At 35.8% G+C, this 17,844-nt stretch overlaps 1 protein-coding gene across 1 annotated transcript in view; it reads left to right on the top strand.

Annotated features, from left to right (window-relative positions):
* The window catches only part of NBAS (NBAS subunit of NRZ tethering complex), a 161,769-nt gene that overhangs the window by 8,786 nt on the left and 135,139 nt on the right, over positions 1-17,844 (top strand). The window contains exons 6-16 of the mRNA XM_015621281.1: positions 340-383; positions 782-915; positions 1,554-1,687; positions 1,809-1,907; positions 6,173-6,311; positions 7,670-7,735; positions 11,254-11,382; positions 13,228-13,291; positions 14,560-14,753; positions 15,869-16,126; positions 16,905-17,030. Coding sequence (XP_015476767.1) covers positions 340-383; positions 782-915; positions 1,554-1,687; positions 1,809-1,907; positions 6,173-6,311; positions 7,670-7,735; positions 11,254-11,382; positions 13,228-13,291; positions 14,560-14,753; positions 15,869-16,126; positions 16,905-17,030 — 1,387 coding nt within the window. The remainder of the gene's footprint in view (positions 1-339; positions 384-781; positions 916-1,553; positions 1,688-1,808; positions 1,908-6,172; positions 6,312-7,669; positions 7,736-11,253; positions 11,383-13,227; positions 13,292-14,559; positions 14,754-15,868; positions 16,127-16,904; positions 17,031-17,844) is intronic.

Below are 17,844 nucleotides of genomic sequence, written 5' to 3'. Positions count from 1 at the left end.
TTCTTGCATTGTTTCTAAAATTGTAACCTAGAGAATACTGACTAGGTTTTTTTTTTTCCTAAAGTTATATGAAGCACTAAAATGATGCTGTCCTATTTCGTACGGCATTACAAATAAATGAGGGATGTTGCTATTTATACAGTTGGAGGAGAGCCTCTAAAATACTATTTTAGTTACTGTAGCTGCCTAAGGGTGAAAGGTACTATCTGCTTTTTTGAACAAGTAGAGGCATGCAGGCCTTTGAATTGTGCACTTGGAATATTTTTCTAGTGTTCTATTGCAGAAAATTGAATAATGGGATTTTTCATATCTAAATTCATATGAATCTTTTTTTTGCAGGTCTGCAAAGGATGACTTTGTATCCATAGTTGGAAAATGTCAAGGTATGGCAACCTCTTCATCATTACTTAGTGTCATCATTGTTTGTTATTCATACATTGCTAAATGGTGGTGTTGGTTTACTTTAACAATAGTGATATAATCTGTTAAAATCATTGGAAAGAATCTCCTAATAGTTTTGCTTTGTGACTAGCTCTGTTACTCTCCCTCTGCCACTTCTCTCCTTGATGATTAATACATGAAACCTGAATCTGATAGTTAGAATTAATGCCTCTGGGAGACAATATGGGGTTTTTCTTTTTTACCCTCCTCTGAGATATGCTTGTTATGCTGGTAGGGCCCCCTGCAATTTTTTTTTTTTTCATGCAATTGCCTTTTTGTTCTATTTAAAGGATTATATTTATTTTTTGCTTTTATCAACAATTTTATTTGTTTTTCATAGTGCCAAAGGATCCTAACCCTCAGTGGAGGAGAGTGGCATGGAGTCATGATTGTACATTACTTGCTTATGCTGAAAGCAGTGGAACAGTCAGAGTGTTTGACCTGATGGGTAGTGAGCTTTTGGTCATTTCACCGGTATGTGCTCTCTTGGGTTAAATACAAATATAGTAGAACTTTTTTTTAAGGATCATGCATAATTTCCACTCTTTGACCTTTTTCAAATCATGGCTTGTTATAAATGAATACTGTGCAGAAATGGACCATAAAAAGTTCCAGTGTAATACATCCATCATACAATTAACAAAAGTCATGTGCAGCCCTTAAAACAGCACAAACATTTTACATCTATTTTGGAATTGTGGTAGATCTGTAGGTGCATCAGATAATGAAACTATGGAATCACCACAATTTGTAGTAATAGATTATAAATCTGCATTTTATATGCAGAGTCAAATTTAAAATCAATAAATATTGCTTACTTTGCTTGGTACAGTATTAGATTATTGCTGTTGACAGGCCACACATATTATATTTTCTATTTTATGTGTTCAGAGGGTGTATTGAACAGGTCTGTGAAGGTGGCTCGAGTGTATTTCCTCAATAGATTGTCTTTGCAAACTTTATAGTAAAAATATTTCTTTAAAATCAAGATAAAAGAAAATGTATTTAATTTTTAATACAAATGATGATAACTTTCTAGTTCTTTCAGTAACAAAGACATTTTTGTAAAATCCCCTTTCTCTCCCAATGCCTGCCTCCATTTTTGGGTAAAGACAGCAAGTTTTCCAGGTGATCTGAGTTACGCTATTGCTGGTTTGATCTTTCTGGAATACAAAGCAAGTGCCCAGTGGTCAGCTGAACTCCTTGTTGTTAATTATCGTGGAGAACTGAGAAGTTACCTGGTAAGGTAAGAATAAATTTTGACTTGCTTTGAGAAGGCACAGTGAACTTCAAAGGAATTCTTTCTACTCTTTAAAGAAAATAAATCTGAACTAATGCATATATTTTTTTTTCCCCTGCATACTTAGTGTTGGAACAAATCAAAGCTTTCAAGAAAGTCATAGTTTCAGTTTTAGTAGCCACTACACCCATGGGATAACAACTGTCATTTATCATCCTGGTCACAGGTAAGCATTCTGTTTGTGGTTTACAGTGTAAGCTGTCTGGCTTTGGAATGTAAGTGATGAACAAAACATGGCAAAATAAACATTGAAGTGAGTGGGATAGGGAGGGGGAGAAAAATCTATCCTAAAATTGCATCAGTAATAACAAGTCATGTCTCTTTCTACTATAAAAGAGGTGCTATGAAGTTCATCTCACTTGACTTTCACTATTCCATTGGTAAAATTATGTCCTTTTGTGTTTGTGTACCTTGTGTAAGCACCATGCATATTTTAGAATGTCAGGAATAGCTTTAAAAGAAGCTTCTGAATGTGATGAAAGAGGGGTAAAGGCTGAAGTATAAGTTTAGGTGTTGGGTGTTTGGTTTTGTGTGTTTTTTTTTGGGTTTTTTTTGGTTTTTTTTTCCCTCTCTATCTGGAGTTGATTGCTGGACTTGTTGGCCAGCCCATTTTCCATACTGTTATGACTGGACCTGACAGGCTTTGGTATTTGAAGTTGTCTTGTGATGTGTTTTCTTTATCAATAACCTGTTTGGTACAGAAACGGGACTTGAAATGACTGCCTGCCTGCTCTAGAACCCAGTGTAGTTGGAATAGGTCCTGGTTAGCCTATTATTTACCATAAAAATGTGTCTTCTTTTTTAATATCAATTCGTTGCAAGATTAAACTCAGCAACTCTGATTCTCTCTCCCTTCAATTGTAGGAACTAAACTTTGTTCTAGATATTTTTCTTCAATTAGATTTGCTAGGATTGAATCTTCCAGTGTTATATCACTGTATTGTTTTAAATAGAAATTAGGCTTGGCTGTAGAATACCAGAAGAAACTCAATGTTGAAAGAACTTGTTCTCATTCTTCAGTGTTAAGTAAGCTGTCATATCTATCTTAGGAAAAAAATTATTATTAATGAGATATAATGTTCTTATAGTTTATTTTGAGAGATTAATTTTGTGTATGGCTTTTTCTTTCCACCTAATTAATATTTAGTGATTTCACATAATTAATACTCAGTATACTAAATTTACAGTTTTTAGGTAATAGTTGTGGGTTATGGAGCTTTGGTAGCACTACATGACCAGACAACAGAACCAACTCATTGCTTCCTTTGATCAGACCAGGGTTAATGGTGGTTGTATTTCCTGCTATGTGCAGCTAGTTGAGTGGCTTAGTAAAGCTGAAAGGTTGAAAAGTTGAAAGTATAAAAATTGACATGTGAAAGAAACAAAATTGGATGGAAAACAAAAGAACCAGTGTTTTGCCCCTGTTGGAGGAAAGTTTTCTTGTTTTGAATTGAGTCTGTGGTAGAAAGCTTGTAAATTTGGAATTGGAGAAATCTAAATTTATATGTAGAGTCTCTTGCTGAAATTTCCTTGTTACCTGAAAAAATCCTAGAAGGGCTTGAACTCAACTACTTCAAAGCTGTGCATTAAAGAAAATGATTGATACACGCTGAACTTTTAATTTTCAGTAACGTGAACTGTGATCACATAACACGAGTTAAACTTTGTCATTTTGTGCTTTCTTGCATTTCATTTAATCTCAGATGATGAAATTATGTCCCTTCACTGCTTGTAAGGCTTGACTTACTGCATTACTGTATTACTATGAATTTGCCCATTATAGTGCAATAAAATAGCAGTTAAGAACTTAATTTACTTAATTTTTTCAACTAGATGTATGATAATTGCAAAGAGAATATGTCAATAGGGAATGTTTCTGAATCTGTAGGAAAACTTGAAGCAGTAGCTTTGGGAAAAAATCTAATAATGCCTTTTACTGTTTTAGAGAAGTATTATATATATATACCTTAATTTAAATACCTAATGTTGGTGTTCTCACATGATCCCACTGTCATCTGGGATAGAATTTATGGTGCATTTTAGTTAACGAAATTTAATTGTTTGCTTCAGTGTGAGATTTTTGTAAACTCAGATCCAAAGTTCAACAGCTGCTTTTGTTTTGGTATCTTAATCTGGAGCTGAATGTCTTATTTCTGGGTTATCTGCAATTGCTATAGAAAATATTTGATATTAAAGGCTAAAGTTTGCAATGAAGGGCTTGCGATGAAGGAGTTAAAGGGTTTTAGATTTATTTAATTTTTTTTGTATCAAAATTGCTAAGTAAGGAAGAGCATGTGGAGTTTTGCTTGGATGCCTCAGCTGAGCTTGTTCTTGAGACCAGCGTTACACTGGTTATCTTCAATTCAACTTTGTACAAACCTGTGGAGTGGTGTGCAATTGAGGTACTGCAAGAGCAGCCTGTTTGAGACTGGAGGAACTCTTGGAGATCATCCAGTCCTTTCCCTTTTACCTCAGGGTCAGTTGGAGCAGGTTGCTTGGAGCCATGTCACTGCAGTCCAAGACCTGCACATCTGTGTCAAGGTCTCTAAGGTGCTGGAGACTGAGCCTGGCAGCACATCACTGTGATTGTTTAGGACATACAGAGACAGCTTCTGGTCATCATCTTCTGAAGAATGCTGCACTCTAGGCCAGGCATTTACACAGGTCTTTTTCTAGGACTTGTTGAAAGGGTTCCTGGCCCATTAATCAGGTGTCCAACTGGAACAAAATCTCAAAGCACCCTTTGATTAGGAACAGCTGGCAAACCTAGCTCAAAGCTTCCAGAACTTGCTAATTAGCTCTTCCTGGCAGTGACAGGCATTGTGAAGTGCCTCAAAGGCTTCCCAGGAGTTCTCTGGTATTCTCAGGAGTCCTCAGATGGTCCCAGAAGTATGTAGATGTTTAAGGATATAGAAATGAAGCCTGGAAACAGCTGCACAAACTGGTGCATGCTGGCTGTGCTCTGTGTAGAGCACCTCTGCGAGAAAAAAAAGTTAGGCTGCTTGCTTCATGATCATGTCCTCCAGGTTTTGGTAAAAGTGACTTCAGTTTTACTGCCTTAGGCTATTCTTTACACCACAGAATAGCCAAAACTCTTAAGAACTTTAAGCATCACTCTCAAGAGGGATTTTACCACTTTCTACAACCACCTTAAAGATGGTTGTAGCCAGGTGGGGGTCAGTCTCCTCTCCCAAGGAGCCAGGAGGACGTAGAAGATGACGCTTAAGCTGTGCCAGGGGAATTTTAGGTTGGACATCAGGAGGAACTTCTTCACATTAAGAGTGATTAGGCTTTAGATTGGGCTGCCCAGGGAAGTGGTACGGTCACCATCCCTTGATCTGGTCTAGTTGACATGGTAGTGTATGGTCATAGGTTGGACTTGATGATCTCAGAGGTTCTTTTCCAGCCTGATGATGCAATTCTCTCATTCATCCATGGTACAAAATCATCCAGCTGTACATTTGTGACTAGCAGGAGACGTGGCAATACTAAATAAGTTTTATTGATGTCTTAAAAAAGATTAAATGTGGAAGGAATTTTTTTTCCCTTTATTCTTTCTTTGACTTTTGCATTTATAGTTTTGGCATTCCCTGCAGCCAGAGCTGTGCTGTGTGAATGGCAGCTGCTACTGGGGGCAGAGCACTTAGGGAATGGTGCAGCCTTTGGAAAGGGATAATGGGTAGAGCTTTGAGCTCCTACAGTTGTGCCTTTTGGTAGATACTTTACCTTTTGAGGGATGATTGATTATAATGATGCTAGCAAACAAATGTAGACATTATTCTCCAAGTTTTCATCAAAGTAGTCATCAGTTAAATTTAGAAGTGCTTGTTAATAAGGTGAAAGGGCTTCAAGGGCAAATACTTTGATACAGTTTAGTGGTCATCAGCAATAATTATAAGGTTTGCCTAAAAGTTCTTAAAATGCCACCTGTGGTGTGTAGCGAAATTATTACATGCACATGTATAATTGTGGCTTTAGAAAATAGAATTGACAAACCTTAAGATGTTCAGTCCTTCAGTGAAAGAGAAGTAGCTTTTGTACCACATCTGAAAAAATGGAAATCTAATGCTTAAGCAGAATGATGAAACCTTGTCATATGCTTAAGTGGTAATTTATCATTTTTGGAAGTAAGGGGGAAACACACACTTGTGGCCAGACTTATTTTTTTTAGATGTTGGGAATTGTGAGTTACCTTGAAAGCTAGAGATGAAAATGAATAGGTATACATGCTACTAATAACAAATGTTACTTGAATAATATTGAAGTAGTTTTTGGATTTCAGGGTATTTATTCATGGAGTTTCTTGTGACTGTTAAGTGTCTTGGTATATTTAGCCTTTTGTTACTCTAAGCAAACTGCTATAGACTTAGGAAAATCAAAAAAAAGTGTGTCAGTATGTGAAATCATAATATATCTTTATATATTTTACAGACTTCTACTTGTAGGAGGCTGTGAAACAGATGAAGATGGAGTATCTAAAGCAGCTGGTTGTGGGATATCTGCTTGGAGAATTCTGTCAGGCTCTCCCCATTACAAACAGGTCACTAGTTACGAAGATGATGTTAGAACAGTAAGTATGTGTCCTCATTTTACTGGATGAATATTGTCACTGGAAGCTCAATAAGTATCTCTTTATGAAAGATGAATTTAGTGTGATGTTTTGCTATTTTTTAAGCTATGATCTGTATATCTAAACAGTTCTTTTTCCCACAGCATCTGACTGTTTTTGCTTTTTCTGTAGTATAATTTGAACTTTAAGTTCTTAATTGTCACTTGTGGTTTTAAAACCAAAAACAAGAAGAAAGAAATCTGTAAATTTCCAAGCTACAATAATTCTTTTCTCTCGGTTGTACATTGGGATACGTTACCTATCTTTGTTGGAAAAAAATCAGTTTGTTCTTCTATTACTTCAGAACAAAAGGCAGCACACCTGAAATAAATGTTTCAGTTTCATTCTGTCTCTTATTTGTTTTGCTTCTATTAGAAGTAAATGTTTGATTTGGTAACAACTTGTTATACTGAAATCAATTTACAATATACCAGGATAAATTCCAGTGTTTACTCTTATATAGGCGTTGCTTAGTATTTCAAGTAAGTTGTTAATTTAATTGCAAATGAGTAGTGACATGTTATATACCCACTGAAGTGGACAGAATTATACAAACAGGATTTTATTATGTTTCCATTATTTTAAAGTAGGCAGTCTTATTGAAGTTTAAAAATAGTAACATCATAGAATATGCCACAGTTGGAGGAGACCTACAAAAAGTATTGACTCCAACTCCTGGCACTGCACAAGACACGCTGAGTCACATCATGTGCCCAAGAGTACTGTCCTGCCTGTTCCAGTGCCCAATCACCCCCTGGGTGAAGAAGCTTTTTCCAGATATCCAGCCTAAACCCCACCCTGGTTCAACTTCAGGCCATTCCCTTGGGTCCTGTCCATGGTCACCACTCAGCAGAAATCAGTGTCTGCCCCTCCTTTCCCTCTCATGATGAAGTTGTAACTGCAGTGAGGTCTCTCCTCACTCTACAGGCTGAACAGGCCAAATGACCTCAGCTCCTTCCTTCAAGGCCCTTCACCATCCTCATGGCCTTCTTTGGACACTCTAATGGCTTAATCTCTTTCATGTATTGTAGCACTGCTGACTCATTCAACTCACAAGTCCCTTTTCCCAGTGCTGCTCTCATTCCCCACTCTGTGCACACAGCCAGGGTTGCCCCAGATACACAGTTTGTCACTTGGCCTTGTTAAACTTCGTATGGTTGGTGATTGCCCATCTCTGTTTTGTCAAGGTCTTTCTGCAGAGCCTTTAAAGAATCTTTCAGAGTTGTTTAAATGTTTTAATTATTACTTAATTTTTGGTGCATGAAACAGTGTATGAGATTGTTTGTTTTTCATTGTGTGATTTGTTTCTGTTCTTACAGGCACAGAGAAGAGGATTATTAAGGATTATGAATTTAAGATTTTACAGCAAGCGAGGAACAGAACAGGTATTAAGATCTAGGTCTACCTCAGCAATGTATTTTACTAACATAACTGTCCATTAATGACTACTGAGAGACTGACTGAAAGTAGGTTTTAATTTATGCAACTTAGGAATTAACATTCTATTAAATGAATTGAAAAGCTTTAGCATTAAGTGGAGTAGCTTGCCACTTATTTGACTTTGTTAAAGATCCAGTTAGTTCATTTATTGAAGCTCGAATCACTGGGTTTCAGGAACAGGTCTAGAGATGCAAAGTTAAGTATTAAATGTAAACCCTTATTCAAAAGAGAAGGTATAAGAAGCCACCTAATTATTTGTTTATGAATGTGATAATTAGATCATGTTGGATGTGTTATATATTCTACAAGAAGAATGTAGATTGTGGTGATGTTTCTCAAATATATACCCAGGAGATAAAGAATGAGAACAAAATACAGCTTTCTGCACTACACCTATCCCACTAGAAAACAACAAAAAATCATCAACCCACAGTTTTCATGCCATGTGGGGAAGAAAAAATGGATGGATTCAAACTATTTATTCATGGCTCAAATAGGACAGACACAAGGACTTTATTTTTACAGTCTGAGATTGTATGGAAACATTTTGCTAAGTAGCTTCAGTAATTTATTACAGGTCATCCCATCCAGGGATGGATGTGAACCTAATGAAACTGATGATCAGAATCAACTTATTCTTAAAAAACTCTGGGTATGGAGCTTGTTTTCTCCTCTGCCCTGAATGAATGTTAAATCTTGAACATCGTGCTGAGGTGTAGGTGTGTGCTTTCTGCATTTCTAAAGTGTTGTACAGTGCTTACAGCTTTCTTCTACATGCCTTAGGAACTTCCCATGCAGTACTGACCTCCTTTTCTAATCTTATCTGTTCATCCTGTGTAGCCTTGGTTTGATTCCTTTTTCTATCCCACTTCTCCATCTTGTAAAAAAGTTTGTTTTCCCTTCTTTTGCTTTACAAAGAAAGAACAGTAAAGAATCTGTCTACCACCTTCACTCTGTGTCCTCCTGAGAGAAAAAAATGCCTGATCTGAGTTGGAAATGACCTTAATAGATTTTTGGGATGTTTTGGGTGACTGGTTAAAAGAAGTTGCTGGTTTGATTGGAAAGAGAAAACAAATCTTTCTGAGTCTTTCTTAAGGGTGGAACAGGGAGATTTTATTTCCTTTACTGAAAATGCTAAAGGTAAAGCTTACTTAAGCTTTTTTTGCTGAAAAAAGCAACTATATATAACTACTGCATGTAGCTATATTAAACTTCAGCTTCATCGTACTTGCTAGTACTAAATTAATGAAGAAATGTGGAAACTTGATTCATCCTTGAATGTTTGATCACTTTTCAATGATCATGGCTTAAATATGTAAGGTATAGTTTGTATTCTTCGTGTGAAATTAATGCCAGGGTTAAAATATGACAGACACAGCAGATAAAGGACTTGTATAGTAGAACTGGCTATACTGGGATTTTATTCTAAGTGTTAAGTGAAACTTAAAAAATGTGTAGTGCCAGCCTGCTGAGTTTCTCAACATTTTGTTTTGCTGGCAAGCTGTTTATGGAGGCAGCATTGCCTGCTTTGGCAAAGGACTGATTAATTTTTATAGATAACAAGGCTTGGGTTATAAATTTGAGTGTGTAAATGGCCACCCAATATGTAAGTCTCACAGCCAGCGAATTATTACCAACAGCTGAGTAAACATTTACCTCCTTTCAAGATCTGTAATGTTCAGTTCACTCTTCAGTTATCTGAATGGCTTACATATTTTAGCTCTGTCTTTCTAGGTCCTTTAACAGTCTTGTTCTTTGTCCTTTGTGCATGCAGATTTACTTGTAAAGAGAGCATTTCCATTAGAAGCCATGTACAATTCCTGGACAAACTACAGTTGAAAGTGCAGTACTCTAGCTACCTAAGAATATAGTCAGAGAATATTAATTTTTTCTAATATAAATATTTCTTAATGGGTTTAAAAAAAACCCTTAATGCTCTCCTTTTCAATTAAAAACAGATTTTAGGCATGGATTTAAGGAGTGCTCTCGACAGCTGCAAACCACTCTGCAACAGTAAACAGATTTCTTACTTGTCATTGCTTCTGTAACATACCTAGAGCTTTAAAAAGCCTAAGAAATAAAAATGATAATAAAAAAAAAACCCTGAGTCCAAACAAACACACTGACCTGAAAATAATACTTTTATCTTCAAATAATACCTACCAGTAATGTTCTGTAGAAAAGTTATTAAAACTTCTTAATTGATGGACGTCAGGTAAGCTTTCTGTGCTTCATTTATGTTGGGGTATTTTCTGAGAGGGGAGGTGCTTGCTTAAAAATGGGTTAGCTGCAAAGTTAGACAATTTTAACTGCAAATCCTTATTAAATTTTTTTTTAAATGAAATAACAAAATGGAATTTTATGTACAATGGAGTTTTTGGGAATCTGCATCCTGCTGTTTTTCGGGGAAAACAAGACACTTTAAAACTGAATGGTGTTTCTGAAAACGTACAATTTTGTTGGGAGAGGGGTGAATAAATGTAAAATGTATTTTCAGAAATCGTCATTCATTGCCAGTGGCACTAAATTTGACTTTAAAATTTAAGTGTGCAATTAGAGTGTCTTGTGGAAATAGTGTAGAGATCCAATTGTAAATGTGCAAGATTTCATGAATCCTTAAGAAGGTATTTTGTTAGAAGTATATTTTTGCCTCTTAAGGTATCCAGAGCTGAAGGAAAACTTAATCCAGGAGAATTTTTGTAGCCTTGATGAATTTAATTTGCAAATATTGAATTACTTTATCTGTATGGACTTAATCTGATATTCCCTATGTTACTTCTTGGTCTGTTGTCACTTAAGACGCTCTTGGGTTCTGATTCAGTGTCCTGAAATGAACAATGTGATCCCCCTAGATTTCTTAATTTCTGTATTTCTTGTATCCTTTTTTTTTCCTTCAGTTTAAGAATTTGATTTGTAATAATGCCACCCAGAAGTCTGCTCCTAGGGAGGAAAGCTGTACTAAGCTGTGGTTTAGTAATAGTCTTCCTTGGGTGGACCAGGGAGTCAGGATAGTAGAAAGTGAGGCTGCTGAATTTTCCTTCCGTGCAGTTTTCTGTTCAAGTGGCTCTACATTGCTGTCAGGGTGTTCTCTAAGGAATGCTGCACTTCCAGGTTTTATTTGCCATATAATAATGTGATACAGAAGTTTACATTCCTAAGGATTTGTTCATGCTAAGGTAATGTTCTTCCTTGATGCAGGTTGTTTTTACTCTTCCATGCCACAACTGATATTTTACCTCTTCTTTTTAGAATAAGGGGTTTTCTGTTTGCTTTTAATTTAAGGCTTGTTAACTTTTCAGAGTGGAAGATTGTACAATTTTTTTTGTTTCCCTAAAATAGGAAAAAATATATTTGGAGGAATATTTTGGGAAAATATATAAAATAGGAAAAAAAAATATTTGGGAATATTTTGGGAAAAAATAAACGTTTGTTTGTTTATTTGCTTGGGTGTCATGTTTGGCAGGATGGAGTTTTCAAGATGAATCTTTCTCCTGATGGAGCTCTTTTGGCAGCTATTCATTTCTCAGGAAAACTGACAATCTGGTCTATTCCATCTCTCAGACAACAAGGAGAATGGGACCAAACTGCTCAGGTAAGAAGAATGTGTATGTTTAAAAACTTGAAGTATATATCTTACTCTTCTGAAAGTGTGTTTTTGTAGGAGATGAGAGGAGTTTGGATAAGGGTGTGCTAGCTACATGCTAACTTCCCAGTCAGCTCCATGTTTGTCAAGAGCCCTATGCTTTTATAATAATCTTTCTGTGTTATCCCCATAAACTGTAAACCTGAAACAATTACATTACAATGAATTTTTCATGAGGCATTTTGGTGCCAAGCAGGTAACACTGTTAGAATTAGACTACTATACCATTAGACTGAAATGCTGTTACAGAAGAACAGGCTGACATGGGTAAATTTGTTTCAGTGGTTGAAACCAAATTCTGCTGGATGTCTTAACGTATTCTATTCCTCCTTCAAAATTTAACATACCTGGTTCCAGATGATGCTCTAGAATATTTTCTTAATCAGTTTGCTATTAAGTTTAATGCTTTCTACAGGAATTGTTTGCAAAACTAAGTAGGGGAACTTGGATTAAGAATTACTCAGACACTGACAAACTTTTATGTGACTTGGATGAATTTAAATGCTGGGAATTTAAAGCTAATTAATTTTCAAAGAAAAAAATAAGACTGTGTTTTAATAGAAAATACATTCTGAAAAGTGAAAAATCTGAAACGATGCACACTGGTATGTGAAGTGTTCTGATCTTCCTCCCATTAATTTCTTGACTAATAGACAAAGAAAGTCTTTTCACTTGAAGTACTGTGTGTTATGTTCCAAACCTATGAGACATAAACCAGTATTAGTTCCAAACAGGGTAAACAAATGGGATCGAAATGTAATTTCAAGCTTATTTAGAAAAGCATTTTTAAACAGCAACCAAAACAAACAAATAAAACCTCAAAGAAATTCTGCTCTAGTGTTGGGCTAAGTGTTGTGTGTCTATATATGCATATCTTATGCATATCTATCTATATTTATAATATACACTTTAGACAAATTTTGCTCAAGGATGTTTACAATGAGTTGTACTTCTTTCTTTTTAGCAATAATGAATATGTATTCTGAAGGAGCATTTGGGACTTTATAGTTCAGTGAGGGTGATATAAAGGAATATTTAGTGCTTGATTGTTCTCAGAATTTTTTTTATAGGTCAAACTGGTGTCCAAGTATAATGTGTATTTTCATAATATGTGTGAAATTAACTAAGAGTGGCCTCATATTTACTTTTAAGTAGTATACTCTCCTCTTCCTACTGAAAAATGAAGTCTAAAGAACACCTTCTGCTTGACCCACATGTGCTTTAGTTATTTTGGCTTCCTGTGCTTCCACTGCGTTGCACTCGGGGACAGGGTTTCTGTCACTGCTAAATCAGGTTTCAAACAACAGCACTGCAACATAATTCTAAACCTTGCAGTGCATCAGTTAATAATACTTTTATTAACTTTTCTTGCACTAGTCTTGAAAAAGGGGCTTTATGATTCTGAAAATAGCTGGGGAAAATACTTACACAGCTGTGCTAGACTGTCACAAGACCACTACACAGACTCCTTCGGAGATTATTTTTTGTGCCTGTAGTCCTATGTATAGACATGAAAAGCAAACACTTGGCTTTTGATTGCTGGAGAACCTCTATTTCAGAGAACTTTAGAGTATGATTACTGTTTAAAGCTAGTCAGACCACGACTTATGGTTTTGTTTTGTTTTTTGAATTGTCTGTAGAAAGGTACAATGGAACTGCAACAGTTGTATGTTTATCCTTTACAACAGTTTGAATTTATAGTTTGAAAAATGAGTGGGTCAGCAACAGAGTAAATAAACAGATTCTGTGTTACAAAGATTTACTTGCATATAATTTTTTTTCTATTTTGTTTAGCCAGGCTATGATGAGCTTAACCCAGACTGGAGACTTTCTAGTGAAAAAAGAAAGAAAATAAAAGGTATGCAGTACAGTTAGATCGTTATTTTATATCACTGTGTAGTTAAAAATAGTAATGCAAATATATGAAGACTGAAATGGCTTAATTAAACCTCACTCAGGTTGCCAAAATTGCATGATTTGAATTTGTAGCATGGCAGAGCTAAATGAGTGTCATAATAGGTTTTTTTTTTCAGATTCTCTCAGGAATGCTTTTATAGCCATAAAGAAGTTGATATTTCAGTTAGCATAGGATTTCATCTTCCAGTGAATGTCTAATAAATCTTGAAACCTACTGTAATCTAAACATATCAGTTTAAAATTCTAAAAACAATTCCAAAACAAATTTCCTCTGACTGGATTTACCTCATCACTCTCTATTGTTTTCAGGCCAATCTGTGCAGCCACTTAGCCCCTGGTTATTATGGCTGTTTCAAGAGTGCAGAGATGAATAGCTATTCCATGATCCATTTGCTGCTGCTTGTACACATCTATATTGTGTATATATTACTAAACTAATATTAAATATTATTAAGATTCCTGTTTTTTGCATAATTTTTCTTGGTGATTCTGTTTTTTGATTAATTCACCTGACCTTTGTAGGTAGGCTGCTGATTAAGCATTGTTAAAAAGAATAATCTGACCTGTTTCTTAGCTGTTGGGGAAAGGTTGTTTTCATGAGAGGAGTGGAAAGTGATGTGTGGGGAGCAAAATGAGCCTGCTCTCTGGTGAGCATTTTATCCCAACACCCAGTTACCATAATCAAGACAGTGACGAGAAATGCCACAGCTTCCATCCTCAGTCTTAGAGACTTTTTTGTTTATTTGTTTTTTTAGTTTGATATTCCTAACAATGTCCTTTTGAAATATGTTGGTATGTTTGCTTGTCTTCAAAAGAAGTGTAGCCTTTTCTGATTTTCATGAGTATTAGGTTTGTTATCATGTTGAAGATGGCTTGATAGGTAATGAAGTAGATCTTTATCAAAGATCAAAAATCTGTCACATTTTGTGCAAGTGAATCAGTTTATGCTGAATTTTTTCCAAATAATTTATATTTGTAATTAGGTGATTTTTTTTGTTTTTAACAGCTTTATTTAATATAAAAATGATTTAGTAAAACCATTGATTTAAAATATAAAATTGATATAAAATATATACTTAGTGAAGCAGGGTTGCAAATAGACAGTAAATATCTGTTAGATTAGACTGTATTTCTTCATAAAGGAAGTCTTTTCTGTTCGTACCTGCGATTTAACATTATATTTCTGTATATGGCACTTTTTTATTTTAGATAAAGAATCCTATTACCCATTGATAGATGTAAATTGGTGGGCAGATAATTCTGTCATCCTTGCTCGCTGCTCTGGTGCACTGACTGTGTCATCAGTCAAGACATTAAGAAACCTGCTGGGAAAGGCGTGTGAATGGTTTGAGAGCTCTCCTCAGGTCACTTCGGCTCACGACGGAGGATTTCTAAGTCTGGAGGTGAGGAATGTGCACGAGCAGGTGTCCTTCTGGAATGCAGTGTAACAATTTGATTTTTTATATGTGATCCTAAGTTAGGGGGGCTGAAATAGAAGATACTACTACTAATAGGAAAAGTGATTCTGCTTCCTTTTCTGTAGATAGGCATTGCAGGGAGATTCTGAATTTGCTGCAGCTTAACTGTTCCAAGAAAAACTTGATAAAATAAATAGATAACTTGTGGAGAGTAGAAGCAAAGCCTCCTGGAAGGCTGAGTCTCAATGAGAGCAAACTTGCAATAGAAAAGGATTTGTGTTGACAGTAACCTTGCCCTATATGTCAGTGCAGCTGAAGAACACTGCAGCCATACCTCTTCCACTTGGAAGTACATGGCTCATAAAGAAAGTGTGAACACATTTCAGTTAGACATGAGGAAGAAGATGAAGGCAGAGACATGTAAAATCTGCATATAAAAGCCACATTTTTTTGTTTATTTTTAGTAGGATTCCAGAAGGGAGTAGAATATAATAAGGTTAATCAGTAATTTTCTTTGAAATGGAGAAAATTACTCTCTTCTAAAGCTTATATGGAAATAGATCTTAAACATCTTAATCAAGAGTTTAACATTAGAATCAGAAAATCTCAGTACACACCAAATCTTGGTAGCATATGTTTTTGGAAAGTTGTGTTATTCTGGAAATAATATATGCAGCCAGTGACTGGCACACTATAGCCTAAGGATATAGTCTGAGATTGTGTTGAACAGAAGACCTTGCTTTGAATAGCTGAGAGTTGAAAACACTCCTCTATGCTGCAGTGAGCTCTAGAAGAGCATAGGAAGGTGTCTCCACTGTTCTGCCCCATCTTGAGTGGTGCAGGGGGTGCAGTGTAAAGGCAGGTTATTAACAAGCCTTCACTTTGGTGGCTGAGGGATGAAGCCCCAGATCCAGAAGATGCGTGCAGTCAGAGTTTGTGGAACAGGTTAAGCAAACTGAGAAACAAAGGTTTTAAAGGAGAGAGGCAGGAAGGATGTTGATTCTGACATTTGAAGTCCTGGAAGTGGAGATGTACTCAGTTCTTACTAAAGTAGTTTAGGTGTACTAGGTGGATGCTTCTTGTTGATGTTTTCTGTGCAGTGTGAGGTGAAACTTGTCCCAAAAAGACTTCGCTTGGACAGCAGGCCTGGTGATGAAGATGAGGGAGAAGATGACTCAGACTCAGATGATGAAACTTCTGCTAAGGACAGATACTTCAGCTACCTAAAGCAAGGACTGTACTTTGTGACAGAAATGGAACGATTCGCTCCTCCACGGAAACGACCGCGTACTATTACAAAGAATTTTCGCCTTGTCAGCTTAAGATCCACAACTCCAGAGGAACTGTACCAGAGAAAAGTAAGTGTAGATGGAAATATAACATTTCTCTTAATCACCTTTATTTAGAAGGAGCTTTTTAATTCCTGCTGTTCTGACAAAAGGACTTAGGCACATATTTCTGACAGTCTCTTAACTCTCAGTGTGCTGTGTCACCTGATCAAAGGGATCCTTTTTTTTAAACTAGCATTATAATAACTGAAATGAGATGATGTTTTCCCTGGGAGACACTGTGCATCATTGGCTTGGCTAGACTTGAACATGTACTCATGTGTTTGCATGTAGTGAAACACTCTGCAAATATATTGAATGAAATCAGTTTAATTTGTTGGCCCAGTAGTGGGTTAACTTAGAGTCTTCTGTGAATGTTTTGCATGTTTTTTCAGATATATGTACAGATTAGGCCTCTGACTCATTCTTCCCAAACAGATTGTGCTTGGTTTTTAGGGCTTTTGATCAGACTGCTTTGTCTTAAGCCATTCTAGTTATTCTGTTGGTCAACAAGCCCACTCTGTAACTACTGTAGTTCCCAGGGAATGCTGATGTCAAACTAAATAAGATGCATAGCTAATATGATGTTACCTAAATAACGTCTTCCTTTCATATGAAGGGAAAATCTCTGATTTTCTAGAGGTGTCCATTATGTCTGAATCTTACTTGTATCTTGAACCAGTCTCTTTCCTGCCTGCTTATGCATACTCAGTAATTATCCCTCTGCCTCTTTAAACTCACAGAATGAACAGTTCATTGTTCAGTATGGAAATCAAATGACTTCAGTTTTAATATGTTTGCTTTTTAGATTGATAATGAAGAATATGGGGAAGCTTTGTCTTTAGCTCAAACGTATGGCCTTGATTCTGATCTTGTGTACCAAAGACAGTGGAGGAAGTCAGCTGTTAATGTTGCTTCAATTCAAGACTACTTGGTGCGTTTGTGTTTTGTGATTTTTTTTTTGGTTTTTTTTAGGCTTTCTTATCAGACTGACTGTGTTATCTTTACAGAAATGGAATTCTTAATTGTATTCTAATTTATGCAATGTAAATTGGTGGCATTTTGAAGAATTGTCCTGCAAATTCTATTTCATGTCATGTGTAAGACAACAATTTAACTGAAGGCCTGATCTAGAAACCTTGGCAGTTAATGAAATTTCTTTTGGAATATCTTCTAACTTCTGTTAATAGTAACACACTTCCTGTGTGTAATCTCTTCCCCCACATGCAGCAGTAGATTATTGCCTGGCAAATGGAGAATAACAATTGGAAATATCAACTGTTTAAACTTCCAGTTATTACAGAAAATAAATTGGGAAGGTGAAGTTGGTACCAGTAGCTATATCACAAAGTTTGAGTAACAAAATTTACAGAGAACTCTGTGAACTGTAACTGAGCTTTTCAGTAGAATTGACATGGGAGATTTTTGTCTTGGAAGAAAGACTTCTAAGTCAGCAGAAAAATGGTGTTGAAGTTGTACAACCTTATGGCTGTGGTAAAGTATTAGTAATAGAAACCTACTATTAGTATAGAATAGGAATATAAAGTTTAGTATTAGTCTAGTTGACATAGTATTAATAATATAGGTATATTAGTATATATATAGAGTAGTATAGATAGGTATGTTAGTCCAGGCTAAAATATTACAAGAGATCAAGATAAATGTAATTATTTTTTTTTTCAAGTCAGATATTGACTGAGTGTCAAAATTTAGCCTTTCTCTATGTGATCTGTAATTTCAACCAAAGA

The sequence above is a fragment of the Parus major genome, chromosome 3 (assembly GCF_001522545.3).
Source record: "Parus major isolate Abel chromosome 3, Parus_major1.1, whole genome shotgun sequence".
NCBI lineage: Eukaryota > Metazoa > Chordata > Aves > Passeriformes > Paridae > Parus > Parus major.
The sequence above is the reverse complement of the archived record's forward strand: the minus strand, read 5'-3'. Positions and strand labels throughout refer to the sequence as shown.